Genomic DNA, 25,295 nt, shown 5'->3' with positions numbered 1-25,295 from the left:
ACGACTAAATAATTGTTACAATGATGCGTCAACACCAGGATTATCAAAAAACGGATTGCGCCAGCACTCCCTACAAACACACACAAGAAACACCCAGCAGAGTCTGATGGCATAAAACATGTAGGTTATTTAGCAATCAGTTTAAAATTAAATTACATCTCTGAAGTCCTCTACCAGTTTTCTCTTCCAACAATACTGTTGTGCTCATTCAATTCAATCTGTCCTGCATCATCAATACCCAATTACCTAATTAAATCCAGTGCCTACTTCAGAAGTCTGCTGGTGCCCTTCTGTCAGGGCAGACCCTCATCTCTATCATCTATCATCCCAAACACCCTGTACATTTATTTTACCTTTAAAGCTTTTATATGTTTGTAGCTACAATTAATTGGAAATGCTGTGAAAGAGAACTTTGTAGATTTAACTAATAGCTGCTGAACATCAGAGGCCCAAAAGCCACCAGGGGGCCCCCAAGAGCACCAAGAAATCATGATGAAAATATATAATTTTTAAAAAAGAATATTGAGTAGCAAAACGAAATTGTATTACACAGATAAAAGCATTTTCTTATTCATTTATTTTCATAGTTGGCAGGTTAATCAGTTCCTGCTGTTGGCTGCTGCCACTGTTAAGCAAATGCAGATATGCTACTGATAGTGGGTACGTTACACACACTGTGTAGCCTATGGAATGATGAAGCATCTGGTTCTGAGGTGGTGGTATGGGGGGGCCCCCCAAATGAAAATGTGCTTAGGGCCCCATAAAGGCCCTAAAAAGGGCATGAGCATGTAGTGTTGCAGATAGTGTCGATAAATGCTCATCGTCACATAGCAGCCGTACATACATTTAGATGTAGCTCACTTGCAAGCTAGCTAGCGTTAAGCAGAAAGCAGCGGTGTCATAGGCTTCACATTAGGCTCATGTTTGCTCCTTTGCGACTAATTTGCAATCATTATCTCTGTGGGCGGACAAAATAGCGTCCAATTTCGTGAAGCTGGCAGCAGAGAGTGAAGCACTTATGCTTTTCTGCAGCAGCACAGCAAAACAGCGCACAGTACGACCACGACCAGTGCTGTGACCAGGGATGTCATGCAGTGTGTCCCACATACTCTCACATAGTCAGTCACCATGCTGAAAGTGGATCGTAGGGTTTTGACCTACAAGTGGTATTGTATTTTGCCACATCATACAAAACATGTATTATTATGTTTTGATTAGTTTTTTTTTTTTTTTTTATTTAAGATAGCTAGAAATGTCTCTCAAATTCTCTCAAAGATAGCTAACTGGCTAATAGGCGCTGGCAAAAATATTCAAAATCTTGTTCTAGTGCCAGAAAAATTCAATTTGTTTTAAGTAGTTACTACAACACCTACAAAGTAAAAAGATACATGCTGCTATGAGTTGAGCATGAATTGTATTGCGCTGCTGGGACTAAAATACCTAGCTAGCATTAACTGGATACTTACAAAGCGAACATTTCTACATTAGACGGTATGTTGACATATAGCTATATTAAAAAAAAGGTTCATGAATATCCATCTTTTTCCCGAAAACGAGGGAAAAGAGCCCTCTTTTTGGGATATATCGGGGTTTCGCAAGTATTCCATGACTGCGTTTACAGCTTTAACTCGCCGTTTAAGCCCCGCTTTCTTATCGCCACTATTAGTCTACATGTGCCTGCGTTGGAATGCAACCATTGGCCAAACTGCTTGAGTCCCGCCTTTTCCACACCACTATTGGTCTATGCGTACCTGCATTTATATCAACCATTGGTCAAACTGTTTAAGTCCCGCCTTTTACCCACCACTATTGGTCTACATGTACCTCTGTTTACATCAACCATTGGTCAAACTGCTTAACACCACAGCTGATTGGCCACAGCCTAAATATACTTAAACGCAAATGTAAACACAACGTTTGACTTTACCTGACATTTTGATGTTAATGAGATATTTGTTAATTTTTTTTTTTTTTACATTGGCTTGAAATGTAATTAAAATGTAAAAAAAAGATCTAAAAGGTTTAAATTATTATTTTACTTGTAAGATATTTTTTAATAGTTAATTTAATTGAGAAAATGATTATGTGGAAATGGTTATTAATATAGTTTCTTAGTTTTAGAGATATTTAACCTACTACCTCACACACTGCCATGGTCCTACAACTTGGGCCTATTTTAAGCTTTTTTAGCAACCAAATTATGGTCATCGTAACACTGTTGGTTATGCTAGCTCTGCCTACCTTTTCCAACTCTACAACGATTTCATTTCATGAATAAACATTTACCCTGTTTCAGAAATATTAATGCTGTTCAGGAAAACCAAAAAGACAAAATTAAAGTGGAGTTCTGAAAGAACTTTTTTTTTTTTTTTTCGTGGAGGAATATGCCTAAACTCTCCTTCTCCAATCCTTTAAATTCCATCTCTGCTCTCATGCCCATAAGAAAGCTTCCTCACCACACCGCCGCCCCGTTTCATCCTTTGAACTCAGTCATGGCTCTCAGTTCTATAGCTCCACTTAGAAGCTGGAGAAATTTTCCTGCCTCTTACAGCCTCCTACCACATTATCATACACTGGTGGCAAGTTCGGAAATCGCCAATTGCAGTTGAGACTATAGCAATGTAGATACACGCTTTCTGAGGCATGTGACATAGGCCTACTGTTTTAAGTCTGAGCAGGCAGTGTCAGACATACACAATAAGGTATTGGGGCACCTGATCATTCATTGTTTCTTCTGAAAACAAGGCTATTTAAAAAAGAAATGATCATGCTTTTTGAATTAACTGTCTCTACTAGATCTTGAAGAACCACATTCAGCAACAAGAGTGTTGGTAGGGTCAGGGTTGGATAATCTTAAGGGTTTATAGTACTAGGCATGGTGGCAATAGGTTAATGTTTGTCTGCTCCAGAGAGTCATACTCTAGTGGCAATGCTTCTGTACAAGGACTAGACAAGCTGTCTAGTCTTAAAGTAGTTCAATACATTCATTAGAAGAGGTGTCCACAAACATTCGGACATATAGTGTAGCTGCAGATGTGATCAGTTAATGATTCCTATTTCTTTGCCTTTTTGTTTCCAGGCTACACTAAAAAGGCTAGACAAGGCAACTTCTAGTAATAGTAACTGTTCAGTATCACACTGTGTGTCGTTCCAGTTCTTTTAATCACTGGTCTTTATTTACACACTAATTCTGTGAACAGGAACATCTGTGCTGATATAAATGACTTCCTAGTCTTTACCACACAGGTAAGGCAGGAGGGAGGATTTGTTGTGCTGTTAGCTTGTAAGGGAATATTTTGTTCCTGTGTTAAAGGGGTGATGAATCACTGAGCAGGCTGTTGAGAGCAGGCAGGATAGGAGTGTTACGCATAATAATACTGGTCTTTTTTTTCTATGTGGTTTGCTAAACATTTCGCATTCTGATAAATCAAATTCCATTCGATTTTATGGTATTTTTTGGACTGTGGCAAAAACTATAATGGTGTCTGCTGTTGCAAAAAAAAAAAATAATAAAAAATAGGTTTGTGTAGTGTAGTGGGTAACAACTCATGCAATGTAATAGTTTAGGATTTAATTTCCCAGCTAGACAAACACACCACTCTACACCAGTAAGGGTCCTTAGGCAAAACGCCAAACACTACATTCGCCTACCTGTATAGCGTAATTCCCTCTGCATAAGAGACTCAGCCAAATGCTGTGAATGTAAACATTAACAAAAACACACACCATGATGTCCCTCTTTTTCTTTTTTAGCCACATGCATTTACACTTGATAGTCAAATACGTCTCTGGTTGGTCAGACTGAAATCTGATTGCTGTGTGGGATGGAATATGCAAATTCGATCCTTGCACAGCAGTTATTACTGGTGCTTTGGTTGTACTGGGAGGGATTTCGGTTGTTGAATGTGTCCTGGAGAGACGGATGCTTTTACACTGCTATAACATGACCATGTTTACACCTGGTCACTTCATGGCTCTTACATGTCAGGATTTTACCTGGATAAGTCTCAAACCACCTCCTGAAGTGGTCTGAGTGACCGGATCTGTATGTGGTTTAAATGAGTCTTGGGTGTGTTTACACTTGCATTTTTATGCGGCCTAGCCTTATCCAGATATAATCCTGATACTCAAGATGCAAGTGACTAGGTGTCAACGTGGTCAAAGAGACACAAAGCTCCTCTTTGATGCTTCTGAAACCCAGCTGTTCTCCTAATATTAAATTTGGCTATTTTTTTTCAGGGGCTGCAGCCTCATTTTGACACTGCACTCTGACTAGCAGCAATAAAAAAGCCAAAACAAATGATGCCATTTTTTTTTTTACTTCTGTATAATTTTTTTTTTATTGTATCCATGCAAAAAAAATCCACATATCAGATTTGTGTATTGTTACACTCCTAAAGCTGGAGTTAGAGGGATGAGAGGAAAGTTAAGATAAGAAGTAACTAACATGGTTACAAGATTTTATACCCTAGGGAGAGCTAGGAGGTTGAGTGCTGTGCTGGGTGTGTGTGTGTGTGTGTGTTGAAATGCTGTTCACTGACTCAGTCACATCTCTCTCTGCCGCAGAAGCTGTAAGTGGGTCAGAGACTGGAGCTGCTCTCCACACTGTTACAGAGGAGAAAAAGCCTTCAGCATCAGCCACAGAAACCCCACAGCAGTGCACTCAAAATGCAGGAAACAGAGACTTCTAATGGACTTCTAATGGCACTTGGTTTGAGAATGGCTTCTGGGATCTGTTTATTGATGAATCAAGTAAACTCTATAACTTGAAAAAAAACATGAAATAAAATGCTAATGGATAACGACAACACAAGGCGTTCTTTTGCCCTGGTGATACGGTTTCAGAGACCATCAAATATCAACTCAGCTAGCTATCGATTCTCATCAGTCATCGCAGCCCAAGAACTGTTCCATGCAAAACTTTACCCATGTTATCGAAGATGCATCAGGACGTGACTTGGCACATCCAAATATCCCAGAAAGCGTTATGCACCACGATGCTATTCCAATTGCAAAATTACCATACAGTGTCCTCCTGTCCTTGTGAGTCGAACTTGCCATGTGGGCACTACCAAATACACCAGTCCCAACTTGACGTACTTTTATTGAGAATCCCCCACAGCCTTTTTAAAGCAGCACTGGGTGAGAAATAGGATTTGTTTTGCTCCAACAAAACCCCCCTATAGCTGCAGAGTGTCATTCACTTTTACACCACTGCAGGAAATGCAAATCGGATATGGGATATCATTGGATATGTGCATTTGTTGACAGTCTGAGAGAAACGGACTGGCACTGGTAGTGGAAAAAGCAAGTAGACTAACACTGGAAAGTCAAATTACAGGTTTTTATAGGAATATGACTCGGGTTACAAAGCGTTACACCAAAGTTACCCAGTGCAGAGGTTGTGTTTCAGCCCGGAGTGGCAATGACAGGTAAATTTACTGTATTATCAGTGCAAAGCAAACTTTGCAAATTCACTAGATTACTTGATTACTGGAATATGAAGTGATTTAGACATACTTTGTAAATGTCATAATTAAAGCAAATTAATCTCATATATTCTGTCATTAAGAAGAACCACTATTGACTGAAATTTGATCGAATGAAAGTTGGTAGTAGGCCTTAACAGTGTCTAGGCCTCTTGGACTGTGACCATATTTAGCACAGCCTCCAGACAGTTGTGTCCATTGTTTGATGAAAAGTATGGTTGAGGTTAAGTTTGCCCTGTTTGTGTGGAGGCCAGCAATACTGCCCCGCTGGGGGCTTCAAGACTGATAGTTATGCTGGAATACACAGATAGTGAATTAATGTACTGTATGACAAAAATATCATACAGTTCACAACCATACTGGAATATCACATGCCTTATTTCGTGTTGGGGTTATAGAAATGACTACAGGCAAAAAATCACGAGGGATACTATAGAAAAGTAGTGCTTTGCATTAGCAACCAAATGTGAAATAGTCTTTTGTTGGGATATTCCAATACTGTTCATTGTAAGCCTTGAATGTCAAGTTGTATTTTCCTAGGTGTGGTTGATTAATGAGTTCAGACCTACCATGAACCGCCAACACTGTTATGTCCTCTTTCAGAAGAAAGTCCTCCATAACTCAAACAGGGCTGGAAAACAGCCCTATTCAAAACACACCAGGATCATTTTAAGGGAGTAAATATATATTTACTCCTATTCAATGTACATGCTCCCAGCCATCTAGCAAGAGCCCTGGTAAAACTTGTGAAACAGTAAAGTGTGACAGCAAAGGGTATCAAAGAATATTGTGTTGTTGATACTAGAGAGCAACACATCACTTCCACACACTAGTTATGGAAAAAGTGAAAGCTGGGGGAAACAAACTGGGAGCTTTTACCATCTCTTCTCTCCAAAACTCCCTTTAAAGCTGCAGCTAAACTTATGTCAGGTGGAAAGTACAGGTTTATATTTTTACCAGTAAGACGCAAGACTCAATTAAACTGGGGAAGCGAGTGGGGTCAAGGCTACAAGCTAACCTGGCTACAATCTCTCCATCCTGCTAGAAGCACGTAATGCTGAGCAGACACAACGAGGGGCCAGCAACACTATCCAGTAAGACTCCTATCCAGGAATAATTAGCCACAGTGTTTTGTTACAGTGTTAAGTCTATGATATAATATATGGCTTCTGTGAGCTTTCACCAGTGTTGTAAACCAGCCGGTTAGTGCATGTCATTCTTGTACTTTTAAAAATTTAAAATTTCAAAAATAGATCAAATTGCTGAAAGTTAACATTAGTGTACTGATGTTTTGACCAACAGTCATTGATTTATCATTACTGACTGACCTCTGTCTCTGTTTCATTATAAAAGGCCCTTATAAAGACTGCTGCGACTTTTCAATACTGTGATAGACAAGCTTTTAAAGAATCACTCGGAAACACAAATTAATATTATCCAGAGCTTTGGATTCATTCATTTATTGCAAAATGAGAAAAGAGAGGCTGCAATGTGTCTGCCTGCCCATGATGAGTACATTTAGCCAAAACAAGTCATTGTGTTCTGTGATCTCTAAAGGACTCGGTCCCTGTAGCACCTTTGAGGGCTGATGTACCAGCGCCCCCCTATGGTCATATGGAAGCTGAGCAGCCGACTAGGATGTAGGGAAATGTAATAAGAGAAAGTGGAGATGGGGCAAGTGCACTTTATTTAAGTGCTTACATTGGAGGAAATTAGTGCTTTTTATTATTATGCTCTAATAAGACTGAAAAATATTCTACTTTTTAAATATATATATATTTATATATCTTAAATTAATATATATATATATATATATATATATATATATATATATATATATATATATTCTTTTTTCTTTTTTCTTTTTTAAATAAAATTAGAGAAACTGATAGGAATCAGTATTGCATCAATAGCCCGTCGCTTCACGCCTCTGATATAGTATGAGTCATATTTCTCTCTCACAGTGTTTATGTGTGTGTGAGTGTGTGTTTATTTTTGGGTTTGTCTTGCTACGTTTATAGTCTCTTATAAGCGGCGGTTGCACAGGGAGATGGTTGAACTGTTATTTCTCAGTGGCAGCTTAGAGTCTATGGTCTCCTGGGTTGTCATGGAGACCATTGTATTTTGCCTCTTCCATGATTGGCGCTGCTGGGGTGAGCAAGTATGTGCTATTTCTGTCTTTATTCAACACCTTCAGCACACACACACACACACACACTCAAGGAGGAATGAGTGGTGTTGGTGTTAAACATTTCATGTCAAATTTTTAAACTCAGTCTCTTGAAGGGATGTGGGGTGACTGTCATTAAAGGAAAGTTGACTGTTAGAACTTGTATGCTATAAAATACTGTTCATGTCCAATATAATTTAAAATATGATGTATAAAAACCTACTAGTAGCTCATCATTGGCACAGTAGGACAGTGTCACATCACTAAAGTGGTCCAATGTGAATAAGACAGTAAAAGTCAGTAAAGTTAGTCTCTTGAGCAATGTACAGCTAAAAAAAGGCTAAATTCATGTTCTTCAATCAGTGGATAAGGGAGTGTGAGAGCAAGCATTTGACCTAAACATACAACAACACTTGTATTATTCTATTGATACATTTTAAAAGGGTTAAAACTGTGAAATGCCTAATGAAAAATGGTCAAATCAGATTTTTTTGGTAATTAGTGGTATCTAGGTACAAACAAGTAGCTCCCCAGTTGGTTAGGATTTTACCAACTGAACTGCCTACACAAATGACAGACCAATAAATCAATTGGTGTCACCAGTTCTATTCCACAAAAGGTCACTTTGGGCCTTCTGGAAGTTCGATATACAATGACAAGCAGTTTTTTGTTTGGCCTTTTTCAGCGTCACGCCTTTGAAACGTCTTCTGGGGAATCCACGCTTTTGCCATTTTACCACAATCGTTCATATTCACTTGCTTTTTCTAGCCTGCACTTACTTTTTTCTAGCCTGCATGTTTACTCAATGTGCTCAATGAAAGTGTGAACAGTACAACTGTTTGTGCTCTTAGTTTTGTTAAATTGTGTTTGTCTATAATTGATGACAAACAGGCCAGGTTTGAGGACTAATAAATGCTGAAATCCAAATATGTACAAATGGTTTACTTAGTATTTCTTGCAGCTGAAGCTGTTTGATATCCCAAGTTTGCTTAGATCATAGTTTACATAGATCATTACTTGCTCACTACATTAGCCTTGAAGCTCCAGCACAAACCTAAAGGTTTAAGCTAAAGACACCAGGCATGTTTTTGACTGCATTTGGGCTAAAACGGTGACATTTTTGCAGTAAATTAGCCTCTTTCTTTAATGACAAATCAACAAAGTTCCACGGGCCTTTAGATGGAGCCCGGTGTTAATCTGCTGATAAATCAGTGCTGCCCTCGTTTGTAAGCGGGCCTCAATCATGGTGTCCTTGTTGTCCGTCGCGAAGGAGGATCAGCACTAATGAATTTCCCCCTGGAGGAGCGGAGCAGTGGTGAGGAAGAGAGGAGATGTATCACTGCCAGATGATCCACTCTTCACACCCCCTGGCTGGAGCGTGCCACATCACTCTGCCCCAATGGCACGACTCACTCATGAGCAAATGTCAAACACTCCAACTGGCCTCTCTTACACATGAGGACCACCAAGCTGCACTTTTGCAGCATTCAGACGGCCTTCAAATAGGACAAACAGCATCTTACTCTACTACTTAACAGTTAAAGTTATTCCACAGGTTCCAGCTGAGTCTAAATGTTGCATTTTGATGTATGCTAATTATTTTGGTGCTAGTCATATACCACAACTCTAATATTGTGATGTTTTGGGGAATATTTTTCTCATGGAAACCTTCACCCTGAATCATCTTTCAGTATTGTGGCAATGCCAATGGCCTTGCTTTTATTAAACACTCTCAGCTATTGGTTAAGGCTACTGTAAGCAATTTAGCTTTGTAACTTTCATACCTTTAGTCCATAATGAAACAAATGATTTAGGGGCCAAGAGAAATACATGTACAGGCAGAAATCCTAATCCACCAATCCACCAAAACGATCCTAGTGGGATAGTTTGCTATTAATATAAACCAATAATCAATCAATAGATGAACTGTGAAAAGTCATTTAATTACACAAACAAACAAACAAACAAACAAACAAACAAACACACACACACACACACACACACACACACACACACACACACTGAGCACTTTATTAGAAACACTAATACTAATTCTGGATAATGGATTTGCTCTTAAAACAGCCTTTGTTGGAAACACTATTTTGAGATTCTGGTCCATGTTGATATGATTGTGTCATGCTATTCCTGCACTTGGAAAACCACTGCAGTAGCCAATAGAATACCTTAAATCTTCTAAGATGGAGAATAAGTGATGCTCTTCTCTATAAATAAAAGTAAAGGTATTATCCTGTCATTAATTACTTAATTTGCTGATACTTCTGGTATATGAATCCTCTGTGCAAGTCCTATTTTCTACAAAACTCTGGTTATTAAAACATGGGACATTTCATGGTTAAACAGTTATTCAAGGTTCTTTGTGCACCTACTCGAGGAAGATTCTAAGGCCATGTGACTCAATGTATTGAGTATTTTGGCAGAATTGCTGGAGTTGTGGGCCACAAAATCCCTGGCAGTGCCTCTGCTTATATATAAAACCATGAAAACTTAACCACAAAGCCACCCCAAACTCCAGCCCAAATGTCTTCTGAGAATGCTGTTCAGAAGAATGAGAGCCATACAAACTATTAAACTATATTTTAGGATCAAATTAATACCTGCTAACTACTTTTGTCTACACCCTTAAAGAGGGCCTCTTCAGTGGTTCTATAGGAGAGACAACAGTTGTATCTGGCTTGTATCTCGCTGGTGTCTATTAGCTGGTGTGGCAAAGCTGGGGACCAGGTGTGACAGCAGTTTAAAAAAAGAGGTGGTGGCTGGCTTTGCATGTATCAGACGAGGAATTAATTGACAGTACCAAATTGGAAGAAAAAGGGAAAAATGTGACATATAATCTCCAAAATGGCAACTTTGCAGAAGATGGGGAAAAAACATCTTAACTTTCCATTGAAGTCAATGTAAAACGATTTTATTGCGGGTCATTTTGGAGCATTTCTATTGGTCCATTTATCATCATCAGTTTGGATAGATTGTAAATGAAACAGCCTGATTATGTCAAAAATGTTGTTGTTTTTAAATGAGATTAATGATATGCAACCATGACAGCTAAATAAAAAATATATAAAATATTTAAATATTTATAAAATAATATTTTATATAAGATTATATATAAATATGTTCAATATTTAAATGTCTTTTCTATAGAAAAGAGCTGTTACTATATAGCATCTTTCTTGTTCTAAGTAAAGAACCTTTGTTTGACACTATACAGAACCCATTGTACACTCAGTGTACTGCATCTGGGTCAGGAAATGTTAAGACCCTTAATTTCTTTAAAAAGGCATGTTATCTACACATTTGACCTTACTAACGCCAGATCTCACAAGACACTGATCTGTGAATCCTGCCCGACTACAGCCAAGAAAAAAGCGTCTATTCATTCACAGCAAAATCTGTTAAGCACTCTTTCAGATGTGTGATGCAGATGGATCCGGATAAACGGCCTGCTCATCTATCCTGTTCTGAGAGATGCTGTCCGGGCCTGATTCACTGTTCATACCAAATAAGGTCCTTAATTAGCATACCTGTTGTTGTTGTTGTGTGTGTGTGTGTTTTTTTTTTCTTTTTTATTTCCCTCTCCCTTTCCCTCTCCATAACCACAAATAAGCTGCTCCTTGTGAACAGGCTTTTGAAGGATTTGTCTGGATCGTGTCTGGCTACCAAGCTGTGGCTTAGAGCTATTTAACTTTGGGGAAAAAAAGTGTTAATTTCCAGGGTTGGTCTTTTTTGCACCTTTCCCACGGAGAGCCTATTTGACCCCTTGAGGACATGCCCCTATGTGTGTGTGTGTGTGTTTCTCTCTGTGTGGGTCTTTGGGCATATCGAGGAGGGGCACTAGGACCCTGTGCTGAGCGAAAAGCCGCCTGCCTGCCTCCCTGCATCCCTGTCTCCACTCTCCACACTGTTCTGCAGTTGCCCTGTGTGCGTGTGAGCGAGAGCACATGCTTATGTGTGGATGTGTGTGTGTGCGTGCGGGTGTGAGTGTGTGAGAAAAGGAGCTAGAGCGACTGTGTGTGTATGTGTGTGTGTGTGTGTGTGAGAGAGAGAGAGAGAGAGAGAGAGAGAGAGAGAAAGAGGGAGAGAGACTGTGGGTGTGTGCTAGAGAGCGTTTGCTTGCTCCCTTCCATCCGCTCAAGCAGCAACCTGACCACCTGGACCTGCCTTGAGCAGAGCTGAGAGCGGAGGATCGGCGGAATGTAAGTGTGTGAGCGTGTGTGTGTGTGTGTGTGTGTGTGTGTGTGTGAGAGAGAGAGTGTATGTGCACACGCGTGTGTGGGTGGGTGGGCGAGCGAGCGAACGGGGAGGGCAGAGATGAAAGGGCCAGGTGAGAAGAGGAGTCGGGCTCTCGCTCTCTCTCATTCTCTCTCTCTCATTCTCTCTCTCTCTCTCTCTCTCTCTCTCTCTCTCTCTCTCTCTCTCTCCATTGTTGTGCGCCGCTAGCATTAGGAGCTTTTGAAGAAGATCCAGCCTCTTGGACCTCTACACCATAGCAACCCTCTGGAGGCTGAGAAGGCACGTCCTCCCCCGCTGCCCACCACCACCACCACCCCCACCCCTTCCAGCTCTTTCATCAACCTGCAGCGGGTCTGCTAGACGGGGCGAATGATCCACGCTCGTCCGGAGGCTCACCTGTTTCACAAGGCTCCGGCCAGCTTTTGCACAGTCATAGCAAGGTAATCTGAAACTCCTCTGAACTTTTGCTCTGGAGCACTTTTTTTTTGCTGGCTGTGTGTATGTGTGTGTGTATGTGTGTGTCTGTGTCTGTGCAAGGAGATTTGCTTAGTCTTGTTGTGGAACAGGCTTCATGTGACCACACTGATGTAAACATGCTAAGTCCCACATTTGCATTGAAGTGCTATAAGTCTGCGTGTGCAGCAAAATAGACAAAACAGTCAAGGCTTTATGACGAGTCTTGAAGACATAACTGATGAACAGGGTTTTCCACGAATTGTCTTGCAGTTCAGCGTAGACTGGAACCATAGAAGTGTTTGGAGCACGGGTTCCCAACCCTGCCCGGCATATTGCAACATTTTCCCTGGTCGATCACACCTGTTTCGACCACTCCTTTAAAAATAAAAGGGTCTAAAAGGGTTCTTCAGAGCAGTTGCTTAGAAGAACCACTTGCAAAACCTTTTAATGGATGACTCTAGAAGGGGACAGGGACAGAAGAAGCGTGTGGAGCAGTGGTTTCTAACATAATGCAAACATATCCCATGTTTTCTGTGATGGTAACACACCTGTTTCGACCTTTAAGAATAAAAGTGCCAAAAAAATCTGATAAGTGATTGTATAGAACCACTACTTGCAGAACCTTTCAATGGAAGTCACTTAAAAGGGTTTGGGGCAGCAGCGGCTGGAGCAGCAGTTCTCAACACCTGCTCTGCATATTGCAACATTTTCCCTAATAAAGCTGTGGAAAAGAGTTCTTCAGAGCGATTCCGCAGAAGAACCACTTGCAGAACCTTTTAATGGATGCCTCTACAAGGGGATGGGGACAAAATAAGTGTGTGGAGCAGTAGTTCCCAACCCTGCCCTGCATATTACAACATTTCCCCACTCTATCACACCTGTTTTCACCACATCCTTAAAAAATAGAAGTGCAAAAAGGGTTCTGTGGACTGTATAGGAGATCCACTTGCAGAACATGGATTGGGACAGTAGAAGTGTTTGGAGCCTGTGGTTCCCAATCCTGCCCTGCATATCGCCTGTTTTAACATACCTGTTTGGCCATTCCATTAAAAATGAAGCTGCCTAAAAAAGGGTACTTGCAGACCCTTTCAAGTGATGCCTCTTTTAAGGGACAGGGACAGTAGAAGTAGTTGGAGCACTGGTTCCCAACCCTGCCCTGCAAATTGTTTTCCCTGCTCTAACACACCTGTTTCGACCCCTTCTTTAAAAATAGAGGTGCCAAAAAGGGTTTTGTGCAGCAAAGAAGAACCACTTGCAGAACCTTTAGTGGATGTCTCTTTAGAGGAATTTGGCCAGTAGAAGTGCTCAGAGCAGCGGTTTCCAATCGTGCCCTTCATGTTGTAACATTTCCCTTGCTCTAACACCCCTGTTTCTACCACTCCCTTCAAAATAAAGGTGTGAAAAAGGGTTCTTTAGAGCGATTCTGTAGAAGAACCACTTGCAGAACCTTTCAATGGATGTCTCTTTAAAGAGACTGGAAGAACCACTAGCAGAACATTAAATAAAATAAAATAAAATAATAAAATATGTTTATATGTTTGTAGTTGAGATGTAATGATATGTGGGTACAATGTGAGATCTCTAGAACATGTGTTTTTCAGAGAACTGTAGGTTGAACGTGCAGTCCAGGATCTATTTAGGAAGCGTAAGAAGCTAATTAAGAGGGCTTTCTGAGTTGAAATGGGTGTGTTCTGGCAGGAGAACTCTAAATCATGCAGGATTTCTCAGTACATAGCCAGTGATGGGAAACACTGATGCAATAGATAGTGGATGCAACATTCAAACGTTGAAGTTAAAAAGTTCAGGCTTCAGATCCTCATGATCGCTCTCCAGATGACAGCCCCCCCCTGTTTGTGATGAGGAAAAACACATAAACATATGCACTACTGTATTGACAGCGATTGGCATGGCTCTTCTCTGGGGGGTGGGGGTGAGGAAAAAGAAAGGGGTAAAGAAGTTGTTGAACAACAGGGCTGGTTTTCACTGCAGTAACTACTGAGTCATGTGCATATTATAGAGTCATATGTTACTCAGTTGGCAGGCGGGGACATTCTTACTTGCTCAGAGAGACAGAGCGCAGAAACACACAAGCTTTGTTCTGATGCAGTTTTCATTTTTACATTTTGCATATATATATATATATATATATATATATATATATATATATATATATATATATATATATATAGTTACCATAAGTAATGCATAAAAATATTAGATATTATACATAATATATATTATATGTTTTAGTGACTATTGACTTGTAGTGTTTATTAGCAACACTAAAGAAGCAATATTTGGAGATGAAACATGTCATGGCTGATGTCTGATACACTTAATGGACAAAAGTATTGGGACACACCACTTAATCATTGAATTCAAGTGTTTCATTCAGTCCCATTGCCTCAGGTGTATAAGACCAAGCATCTAGCCAAAATGGATGGTTCTAAAGAGCTCACTGAATTCCAACATGGTACTATAATAACAAGCCAATGTTGCAACAAGTCAGTTGGTGAAATTTCTTTCCTCCTAGATATTCCATAATCAGTGAAAGTTACAGAGTGGGATCACTAAGTTCATGCCTAGAGCCGCAAAGGGGGACCAACTTTATGGCCTATGGATTGATTTAAAAAGGGATGTCATAAAAGATCCTGTAGGTGTAATGTGTAGGTATCCCAATACATTTGTCCATATGGCGTATTCATAATATATATAAAATCAGCCGACCATGTTGATAGTTATAAGGTTATAAGTTATAAGGATAAGGCACAATTTCCATATCAACATACAACATTAAAAACACCTCTATGGTTAGTTTCTACAGTTTTTTATTATAGATATTATTATAGATTGCATTAAATATATCTTTGATGGATTGAGTGCATTTTGTGTAGAGCACTATAGCCAGGCTGAAGAAATCCAGCTCAGAAGGGCCTCCAGAATTGTCTGCTATTACGCACCAATTATCGGGGGGGTTCTTGTGATGAGCCCTATTTTTCTCTGGGCTGTGGTGCACATGCTTTACGAGGCCGCTAAAGCTCGAGCCTCAGGTAAAAGACAGCGAAGGAGGTTTCTTTTGTATTTTGATTTAGAAGAAGCTGTTCTTTTATATAACAACGATGTACTGCTGTGTGCTTTCTGTGTCACATAAGAGCAAAAATGCACTACAGCAGGTTGACTCGAGCTGATGGAGGCCGGTCCACTTTTCACCACTAATCACCTTTAAGGAATCGGTGCTTTGAGGACTCACAGTCACAGTGCGCAAGTCGTTGTGCAGTAAATGTGAACGTAATGGGTTAGTGCCCATCTTTTCAAGCCCAAAGTGGGTCAAGATGGCTGTCTAGCTGGGTAGTGCTTTCGCCATTAGCCTATGATTGAACTACAGAGTTTCCTCAAAAAGGTGTCCACTTAACTACAGACGCTGCTCCACTTTGCTGCAAATGCTCTTTCACTTTCTTGTACAAATTGAAAGCTAGTCCTGGGCAGTATGAAATAAATTCCATATAGTGATATTGTATATCACGATATGACTGGATGGTTCAGTTTGAATTAGCAAAAGTAACAAAGAATGCAAAAAAAAAAGAAAAAATGCTCCGATGTGGATTAACAAACCCTATTCACCACCCAGTTATCATGCCTCGGAATGGAAAACACATGCTCTTTTAATGAAAAAAAGACAAGCTTTGTTTGTTTTGGGTGATTTACAGCACTGGCGAAGGCTAGCTAAACCCACATATTATGGCATAGTTTTAATACTGCAACAAAACTACTGTAATTGTTTTACTGGATAACATGGCTGTCCTCATTGTGTCCTCTCAGCGCAATGTCTTGTTAACAAGCAGAAGAGATTGTAGCCAGTTAGCTTTTAACCTTGTCTCTACTTGCGTCCCAGGATTGGCTTTCCTGAGTCTTGAGTCTGACAGGTAAAACAATAATATTGTGTGTTTAGCTTCCGTTGATGTAGTCCAGTTTGTTTTTCAAAGGAAGTGGACAATGCAAAGAACAGAATTGATGATAAAAGCCAGTTGCCTAGTCTTAGCTTTTTGCCTAGAGAAATCAGACAGAATCCATATATAAAGACAGAACATTTTTATTTATTTTTTATGCATTTTAATAGTATTAATAGTCTTAACTAATAGAATTGTGCTGGACGATAAATATTATATATTATATATAATCTGGAGCCCACAGATTATTACTTGAAAAACTAATGGCAGAGCAGGATTATCGACATTACTACGAGTCTTAATTACTTCCAACACATAGTGGTACCGGTACCTGTATTTTGATGTAATATAATAATCATCTTCCGCCAAAGTGCAGTACGTTCTGTCACTAAGACTGCCAGGGAGCACATGTACACACATAGTCATTATCAATTAATCTCTAGATCAATGTGACCTTTGGCCTCAGGCTGTAATACAGTTCCCATATCTACAAACAAAGAAAGCCTTACATCCAGATTAGCCGAAAAATCTCCCTGAGCTCTGGTCACGTCGTTGACCACATTGCCCATGAGCCTGGCAGTTTTGGTGAGTGAACCACCTTCTTTTCTGTCCCTCTCTCTTCTCGTTTCAGTCGAGTACAAAAAGGTTACACATGTAGAGTGTGGGACTGTAAGCATCAGGACAGAATGCAGGCAGCAGGTAATGATGTAATCAGATCTGCAGTGAAGTCTCAGGAGTTTAGGCGAGTTGGTCAGGTCCCAGTAGAAAATCCAGTTCAAAAGCTGCAGCGTAATCACATTTGAAATAGTCGGTCACATGTGTTCCGCAGAGCCAAGGTTTGTAAGAAGGGCACAAACTAAAATGTAACAGGTATGTGTAGTTAAACAAGTTCGTAGTCAAACTTGTCATATTCTGACAGCAACACTGTGTGTACCTTTCTCAGGATTCATCCAAAAATATTATTTTTGTACCATGAAAGTAGCTGTTGTCATCACTGATTTCTGAGTTGTGTGTGAGTCACAGAATTCACACTTACACACTCACTGAGATCTTCATAAAGAACACTATACTGATATTGGGTCGTGTCTCAAATGTGTTCTAGTGGATTCTGATCCATGTGACTGAGAAGGCCACTGAAGAACACTGAGCTTATTGTCATGTTCATGAAACCAGTTTAAGGCGACGTTTGCTTTGTGACACAGTGCATCCTCATGCTGGAAGTAGCCATTAGAAGGATGGGTAAACTGTGGCCATGAAGGGATGCACATGGTCAGCAACAAAACTCATATAGGCCTACTGCACCATTCTGAGAAAATTCTAAAGACTGTTGTCCCTGCTAATCCCAGGAGATCAGCAGTTTTAGAAATACTCAGTTATAAATATAGTATTCTTGTACTAATAAGTAGTGCACTGATCATCAGTGTGGCGTCAGGTACGCTTTAGTGCACTGTGGCATAATAAAGTTTAGCATACTTTAGTCATCCGACATCATTACCGCAGCATTAGCACAGCGGCCTTGTCCAACATCGTTACAGACCTTGTCCAGTATTGCTAGTGTGGCTACAATAGTGCTACCTGAATGCTGAAGTTGTCACATACGCACGTCAAACCCCATTGAGTTCATTTCAGACAGACTTGGTTAAGTGGATACCAAAATTATTTGGCATACTACATCTATAAAAGGTGGTTTGAGACAAGTGTGATTTTGCATGCAAATTACACAGTGCTAGCAGATGAATTACAGCTTCAGTAAGTTAGATAGCGCTAGCCTTGTAGTTGTAATGCAAGACTAGAGAACGAAACTGTTGCATAATTATTATGAGGCGCCGTGCACTTGCTGGTCCTGATTTAGCGATACAACAAATGGAGAACCGTAGTCAGCCTGTGCCTGGAACAGTACAACACTGAACTGGCCCCATGCGGGGGTAACATTTACACTCATGCTACTTTTGCCTGAATTGTCGATGAATGCTTGGTGCTGGAAACAAAGTAAATGTTTAGGTTGGTTGAATAAAAAAAAGGATTCATCTTTCTTAAATTCTGTTAAACTCAAATTAGGCAAGAACCAGACTGCTTAAAAGATTGTGCCCTGCTCTTTTCTTATATTAATGTTTGTACTCTTCCTGGTTCTCAGGTTTTCAAGTGTGATCTCTAGCAAATACAAAACAGCTGTACATAAAAAAGATTTATTTGAGAGTTATTTCTAAAAGTTTCCAAATAAAGTTGATTAATCACTTAAAATATTTTAATTAAAGTGTATATAATTAAAGTGATGTTGCTATACGATCAAAACCTTTTTTGCCTTTAAATAAGCCACATTATACAAAGATTTCATGGTGAATGAAGCAAACGAAATGTTTCTGAATCATTTTCATTAAATTTTGGAGAATCTAGGTTTTGTTCCAACAATATATGCATAGAGAAAATGGTCATAAATTTGTTTCTTTGACACAATTTTGTCCTCTCTCATTCAACAGACACAACATATCTGACCAGAAGAGTAGGATGGAGTCAGTTCAAGCATGGGGACTTGCTTGGATTTGAGGAGAATGAGTGTATGGCACTGTTGAAGCTATATGCTACATCTACATAAAGTGCCGTTATACTAATTATACAGACCCCCCTAAGCCCTGCAGTTTGGCTGCTCTTTGGAAAGAGAGGATGGGTGATAAGCCCATGAATATAATTTCTGCCCATTATCCTCATCCTGTCCTCTCATGGATCCCACTGCTTCCCCCCGCACTCTGTGGAACCTTTCCCATGCCAGCCAATGGCAGCCAAACTCCACCCAGGCCAATGGCTCAGGAGTGATCCCACCCAGTGATGGTGCTTTGCTCCAGATGCTGGCCCTCTGTTCTATGGTCCTGATGGACATTCTGGCTGTGGTGGGCAACTTGGCCATCATGGCAGTCATCGCCAGGGCTCCACGCCTGCACAAATTCGTCTTCGTCTTCCACCTGTGCCTGGTGGATCTTCTAGCTGCTCTGGTGCTGATGCCTCTGGGAATGCTAACAGAAAAAGCCTTCTTTAACGAAGCCGTCTGCCAGGCATACCTCTGTCTGAGCGTGGGGCTCATTAGCGCAGCCATCCTCACCATCTCAGCCATCAATGTGGAGCGTTACTACTACGTGGTGCATCCCATGCGCTATGAGGTGAAAATGACCGTGGGGCTGGTGGTTTCGGTTCTTGTTGGCATATGGATCAAAGCCATGCTCATGTCTGCTCTTCCCTTACTGGGATGGACACTGCAGAGGGACGAAGCACGAACGAACCTGGTCCTAGAACCGCGATGCTGCTCTTTGCATCTGATGAACCGGGGGTCCCACCGCTTAGTGTTTATGATCCTCTTTACACTCATATACTTCCTTTGTCCAGTCCTCATAATCTTGGTGGTGTACTGTAACATGTTCAAGGTGGCCAGAGTGGCAGCAATGCAGCAAGGTCCCGTACCTACTTGGGTAGAAACTCCACGACCACGCTCAGAATCTCTGAGTAGCCGTTCCAGCACAGCAGCCAGTCTCGGAGGGACACGGAACACGCCACAGAGGATTTTCGGTGGGGGCAAGGCTGCCGTCGTGCTGGTGGCTGTGGGGGGTCAGTTCTTAGGCTGTTGGCTTCCTTACTTCTCTTTCCACCTCTACTCTGCCATCATATCCTCGTCGCCTGGCTCCCTGGCTCAACTAGAAGATGTGGTCACCTGGATTGGCTATTTCTGTTTCACCTCCAACCCCATTTTTTATGGCTGCCTGAACCGGCAGATCAGGGAAGAACTGGCGAGAAACATGGCCTGCATCTTTAAGTGGGGGCGGCCACACGAGGAGGAGCAGCTGCCCAGCAGGGAGGCTTCTATTGAAGAGAACTTCCTGCAGTTCCTCCAGGGCACGGGCTGCAACCTCGGGCCCAGGAACTCCCACAGCACATCCGTCCCCCACCAGGAGGACGACGACACTCTCTCTGCCCATCGCGGGCCTTCTGCCGACTTCCACATTCCCGGACAGATCATAGAAGAGACTTCGGAGTTCATTGAGCAGCAACAGCTGAATGACCTCAAAATATCGGACAACTGTATCATCAAAGCGAAACCTGAGCTGCAGGGTTAATGTTTAAAGATGTATAATATATATTTTATTTATCTTTTTACATGTTGCCATGTTTTTTGTTCATTCTTTTTGATACTCTGCCCAACAATTTGTATGAAGAAGTTTGGTTTTGAAGAATTCAACTCTATGGAAAGTGTTTTCTACGGTAGAACTACGGAAGATTAACGTCGATGATCGACTGGTGAACAAATAATCTCATCAATGCGCCTATTTACTAATGCTTTATTTATTGACCCACCAATAACGAGAGCGTGAGAGGTTGTCTGTTACAGGATTGTTCAGCCATTGTTGATGAATTAAATTAAATGTGGCATTAGGAGTCTAGGCCTACCTGTGTGGCTATCAAAGGTGGCTTGTAACTTGATATTTCCTTGCCGGTGTTTTGGTGTATTGGAAGAGCCAGATATTGATTCTCATGGAAGCATCAATGCATGATGATTCCAAATGTTCTAATGGATAAACATCTATGAAGTTCACTCCATTGGCTGTTTAGAGAGGGCCACTCTTTGTAACAAGAAAAAAATAAACATCGCTGCAGCCTATCAAGTCACGCTTTCCACACCTTGTGACATGGTTAGCACAGCGTACTCCCCCCCCAGGCTCTGAGCTTTATGAAGCACCTGATGATCAGAACAGTGGAACAATCAGATAAAAGGGTCACATTGGGGCAGCTGTGAACACTGGTCACTACAGATGTGCTCTAAGATCTTATTTAGCTTTATAACAACTGATATCAAAGAGTCAGTTCATTTTGGCCCTCCACCCACGCTCATAACGCAATGCAGCTGTTGCTTTTCCCTGTAGGCAAAGCGGAATATCTTGCCATCTCTTTTATACCAGTTGCAATATTTAGCCCTGATTCTTGGCATATCTAAATGGGTGAGTTTATAGCATCTTTTCTATTCAATATCAATACCTCACTATGCTAATCTGTGGAAAAGTTCATTCACAAAGTTCTTTGGTTACTTAGCAGGCACTACACTCAAAGAAACGGGGAATCGGGTTGCTAAAAAATATCAACTTTAATTACAGGTGCATTTTACATTGAGTTAAATAGGTCCTTAAATGCTGGTACTGCTATGTTTGAATGGAAATGTGTGGCATAATTACATTTTTTGGAGTTTATGTCTTTTGAGGGATTTGTCTTAAGTTCTTCTAGGAAAGGAAAAGAGGGAATACACAAATGAACTAAAGCTAATGAGACATGATGTGATAATATGATATAAACATACCTAATGAATAAAGAAGACCATTTGGATTGAATACATGCAATACAACTGGTAAGACGTTTAAGGAGTATTGTGCCATGGAGAAAAAAAAACCCAAAAAACAGATTAAAGAGATAATTTACTGCTGATATCTGGGCTGCCATCAGCTTGCTTCGGGAAAACTCTGATATTGGATAATCAAATGTCAACGTCTTAACAGTCTCATAAGGTGAGCAGTACTGTAGCTTGGTTTGCACTAGAGAGGTGGCAGTTCTTGTGATTGCAAATAGACACTTCCCACTATAAATGTGCTGTTGTTTAAGGGTAAACCCTATTCCGCTCCCTAAAGTACAGAACTGTTGTGTTTTGCCATAAGCAGACTCAACTTGTTGTGGCTACAGCACACAATAAAGGCATTACTGATACATGTCCATAGCTTCTTTTGCCCTCCTTTACTGGTAAACTGGATAATAACATTTCACGTCTCCTGAGCTCTGCCACCTCGAAGAATGTCAGAAACAGATTTACAAGAGTCTGAAGGAATTCCTTACTTGTATTGTATCCTTCTATTTATTTGAATATTTATGTCCTATTTATGTCCAGTCAAACACTACATAGACTGTTTTTTTTCCATTCTTTCTTTAGCTCTTAGAATGAAACAGCTTTAAAATTAGATGTTTTTGTTGCTCTGTCTGTAAGACAGGTTGCCTGCCCCATATTTTGCCTCATTGGAAAAAGCCGTCCAGACGGAAACGTTCCTTATAGCTTCAAAATGGACAAGTGGTGATGAACAGACAGAATAGGCTGTGTAGTGGATAAATTGTTTTAGAACTGACCGTACTTGCATAATAAACTAGAAACTGTGTGTAAAAAATAAAAAGTGTGGAACATTTGTGGAACATCTATGACGTGGGCCCATTAATATTACAAATACAGCAGAAAGTTTTACAGAAGCCTGAGACACGAGATTCCTGGTTTTCCCGTGAAATCCCACAGCAGGGCTCTCTGTTCTTTTGCAGTTGGGCCTTTTTTAATGGTCTTAGAAAAAAAAGTGGAACTCACTGGAACACTAATCCTATGTGTAACTGTAGCCTTCATTATATCAAAACACTGTATGAGCAATCTGTCACATTACCAAATGTTTAATTTACCCCAAAAAAAGTCAACTTTGCATTAATTGTGAAAACTCTTATACGATGACGTACTGAATTTTGAACTTTTCTGTTTTTCTTAAAAAAAACAGACCCACTCAAATGCTCTATCATGCTTGTAATGCCTCCTATTGGTTTGATGCTAAAGAAAAATGCTTAAACAGTAAAAATAAAAACAAAATGATCACAGAGAAGATACTGTATTAAACATAATATTGTTTTCAAATATACTGAATTTGGGGACACTGCAGTGTTATTTCTTTCTCCTTTTCATTTTCTTTCTTTTTCTTTAGCTTCAGGGGATATTTGGAATTCAGCAGCTAGTTTTCTAACTCTGTAATTTAACAACAGAAATGCAAAGTTAATCACGCTATGCTACAGTAAGTAGCCTACATTCCTCTCTTGTCCTGCTGCAACAGAACTTTATGCTACATCCTGTGCATCCTGTAAGTCTTATACTGTATTATAACAGACAAACTTTTCTACTGAATGTTTTTATTGCAATAAAGCTATTGAGGCCATTTGGTGTCATTATTATGTCCATATATATATATATATATATATATATATATATATATATATATATTACAAGATTCAGACCTGTTATTAAATAATGTGACTTCTGTAGTTCATAAGGGGTTAGGATTTTGCTTCCAGACAGAAAGAAAGAAAGAAAGTAAATACATAAATTGCAATGGCAACAAATGGCTAAACTTCACTTTAAAAAGGGATGGTTAAAGTTAAGATGATTCTCAATGTTATAATGAGGGTGTTTAAGTGCAGGGACAGAATTATTCCCCCACTGCCACCCCACACACATGCTGGCAAAGACTGACTCACATTTCTGTGCTTTGATGTTTGGTAGGCGAGTAGGTGAGAGGGAGGCTCCTAGTGGTGAAGTTCAAACACTCTGACCTTTCAGTTGAGCCGGGGGATAAAGGTGTTCGCTGAGCTTTGTGAGTCATTTTCAGAATTGATTCAGTACTGGAAAACTGCTGCTGCTACTGATTTGACAGCGTCTAAAAAGAACAAGCGGGAACAACTGCTTCTCTGACACTGCTTAGGCCAACTGAAAAGAAATTCTGGTAGAAAATATTCCACTTTAATGGAATTCTACTTTGGACATGAGGATGTTTAGTTTATTTCCTCACACCTAAAAATGAACATGCACATTACATTTTTGTATGTTTTAGTTAGATACAATACAGTCTAGTAAATAGGTTACTCTTTTTAAATATGAATATAAGAACTATGTAGGCTACAACAGGTTTTCCAAAGGAGATGGATAGAGTCACCTGCACAGTGTAGTACAAGGCAAAGAATATATTCCAATGAAAACCATGTACTGTATCTCCATTTATTGTCTATTTTAGAACCCTGTAGCTGCTCTGTGAACTGTGTAAAATAGGTCTGGATGAATGGACCAATAGAAATGCTCTAAATGACTCAATAGAATAGAAATGCTCTAAATGAATAAACTCTTAATTTTACATTCTTCAACAACTTCCAATGAAAGTTTAGAACATTTTTGGCTTGTCCTGTAAAGTCACTATTTTGGAGATACATATTTTACATTGGACAGTGACTATACATATATGACTATACAGATCCTCTACAGAGAACCCTCCAAGTGATGCCACAGTTGTAGGCGTTTGGCTAGCAGGCCACATGGACTTTCTTTCCAAAATGTCGGGCGTTACAGTTTCACAGTTTTTAATGGCTGTGAAGGCAGGTGAGTAATCAACTATTTAAACATTTTCTTTCAGAGTCTTCACTTCAAATTACTAAACGTTCTGAATTTTTTTTTTCTAGTGAAACTAGTAGTGGACAGCAGACAGCAGTGGTTAGCTTACTAACTCCCATTTTTGACTAATTTCTATACTTCAGGAAACAGAGGGCTGAGTGAGGCAGATAGGATTTTACTCTGGGTTTGGAATGGGAGTTAGATTTAGAGCTTTCAGGACATGAGGTGGAGAAGAGCCAGATGGTTGAGCAGGAAGGTGAAAGATCAGAAGAGGACAGATCAGCTTTTTAGGAGCCTGAGAAGGAACAGAGTGATGACAACCACTGTCCATTATGACTAAAAAAGCAATGTGTAAGATAGGATTCTGAAGTTTTCCGACATGCTATTACAGCATTTAGAATCAGAAGTGAGAGGCTTTTTAGTTGGATTTCCACACACACGCACACACACACACACACACATACAATACATCAGTTAAAAGCTTGATTTGGCAAACTATTGACCCTGTTGATTTATGTCATTCATAATACATTTGCTAAGAGTGCCTTAAACTATAGTTCTCCTTTCTTTCTCAGTAAAGTTTCAGTCCTGTTGTGGAGGACAATGATTCAATGATTTGCAGCACAACCAGGAGCGCCATTTGGGACCCCCGCCATTTGATTGTGATTGTGTGGTTGAGAAAGTTAGGATGTTTCTAAGGGCCTGTGACTGTCAGGAGCCCTTTTTTTTTTTTTTTTTTTTACTGTTTTTTACTGTTACTGTAAGTTTACTGAATAATT

At 40.1% G+C, this 25,295-nt stretch overlaps 1 protein-coding gene across 1 annotated transcript; it reads left to right on the top strand.

Annotated features, from left to right (window-relative positions):
* The first annotated feature begins 11,603 nt into the window (after positions 1–11,603).
* On the top strand, positions 11,604–23,287 carry gpr61 (G protein-coupled receptor 61). Its single transcript, XM_072681762.1, has 3 exons — positions 11,604–11,873; positions 12,118–12,350; positions 18,791–23,287. Exon 3 carries the CDS (start codon positions 19,031–19,033, stop codon positions 20,411–20,413), a length of 1,383 nt encoding a protein of 460 aa, XP_072537863.1. The 5' UTR covers positions 11,604–11,873; positions 12,118–12,350; positions 18,791–19,030; the 3' UTR covers positions 20,414–23,287.
* Positions 23,288–25,295: the final 2,008 nt, after the last annotated feature.

Source organism: Salminus brasiliensis, chromosome 6 (genome assembly GCF_030463535.1).
Source record: "Salminus brasiliensis chromosome 6, fSalBra1.hap2, whole genome shotgun sequence".
NCBI classification, from domain to species: domain Eukaryota; kingdom Metazoa; phylum Chordata; class Actinopteri; order Characiformes; family Bryconidae; genus Salminus; species Salminus brasiliensis.
The sequence above is the reverse complement of the archived record's forward strand: the minus strand, read 5'-3'. Positions and strand labels throughout refer to the sequence as shown.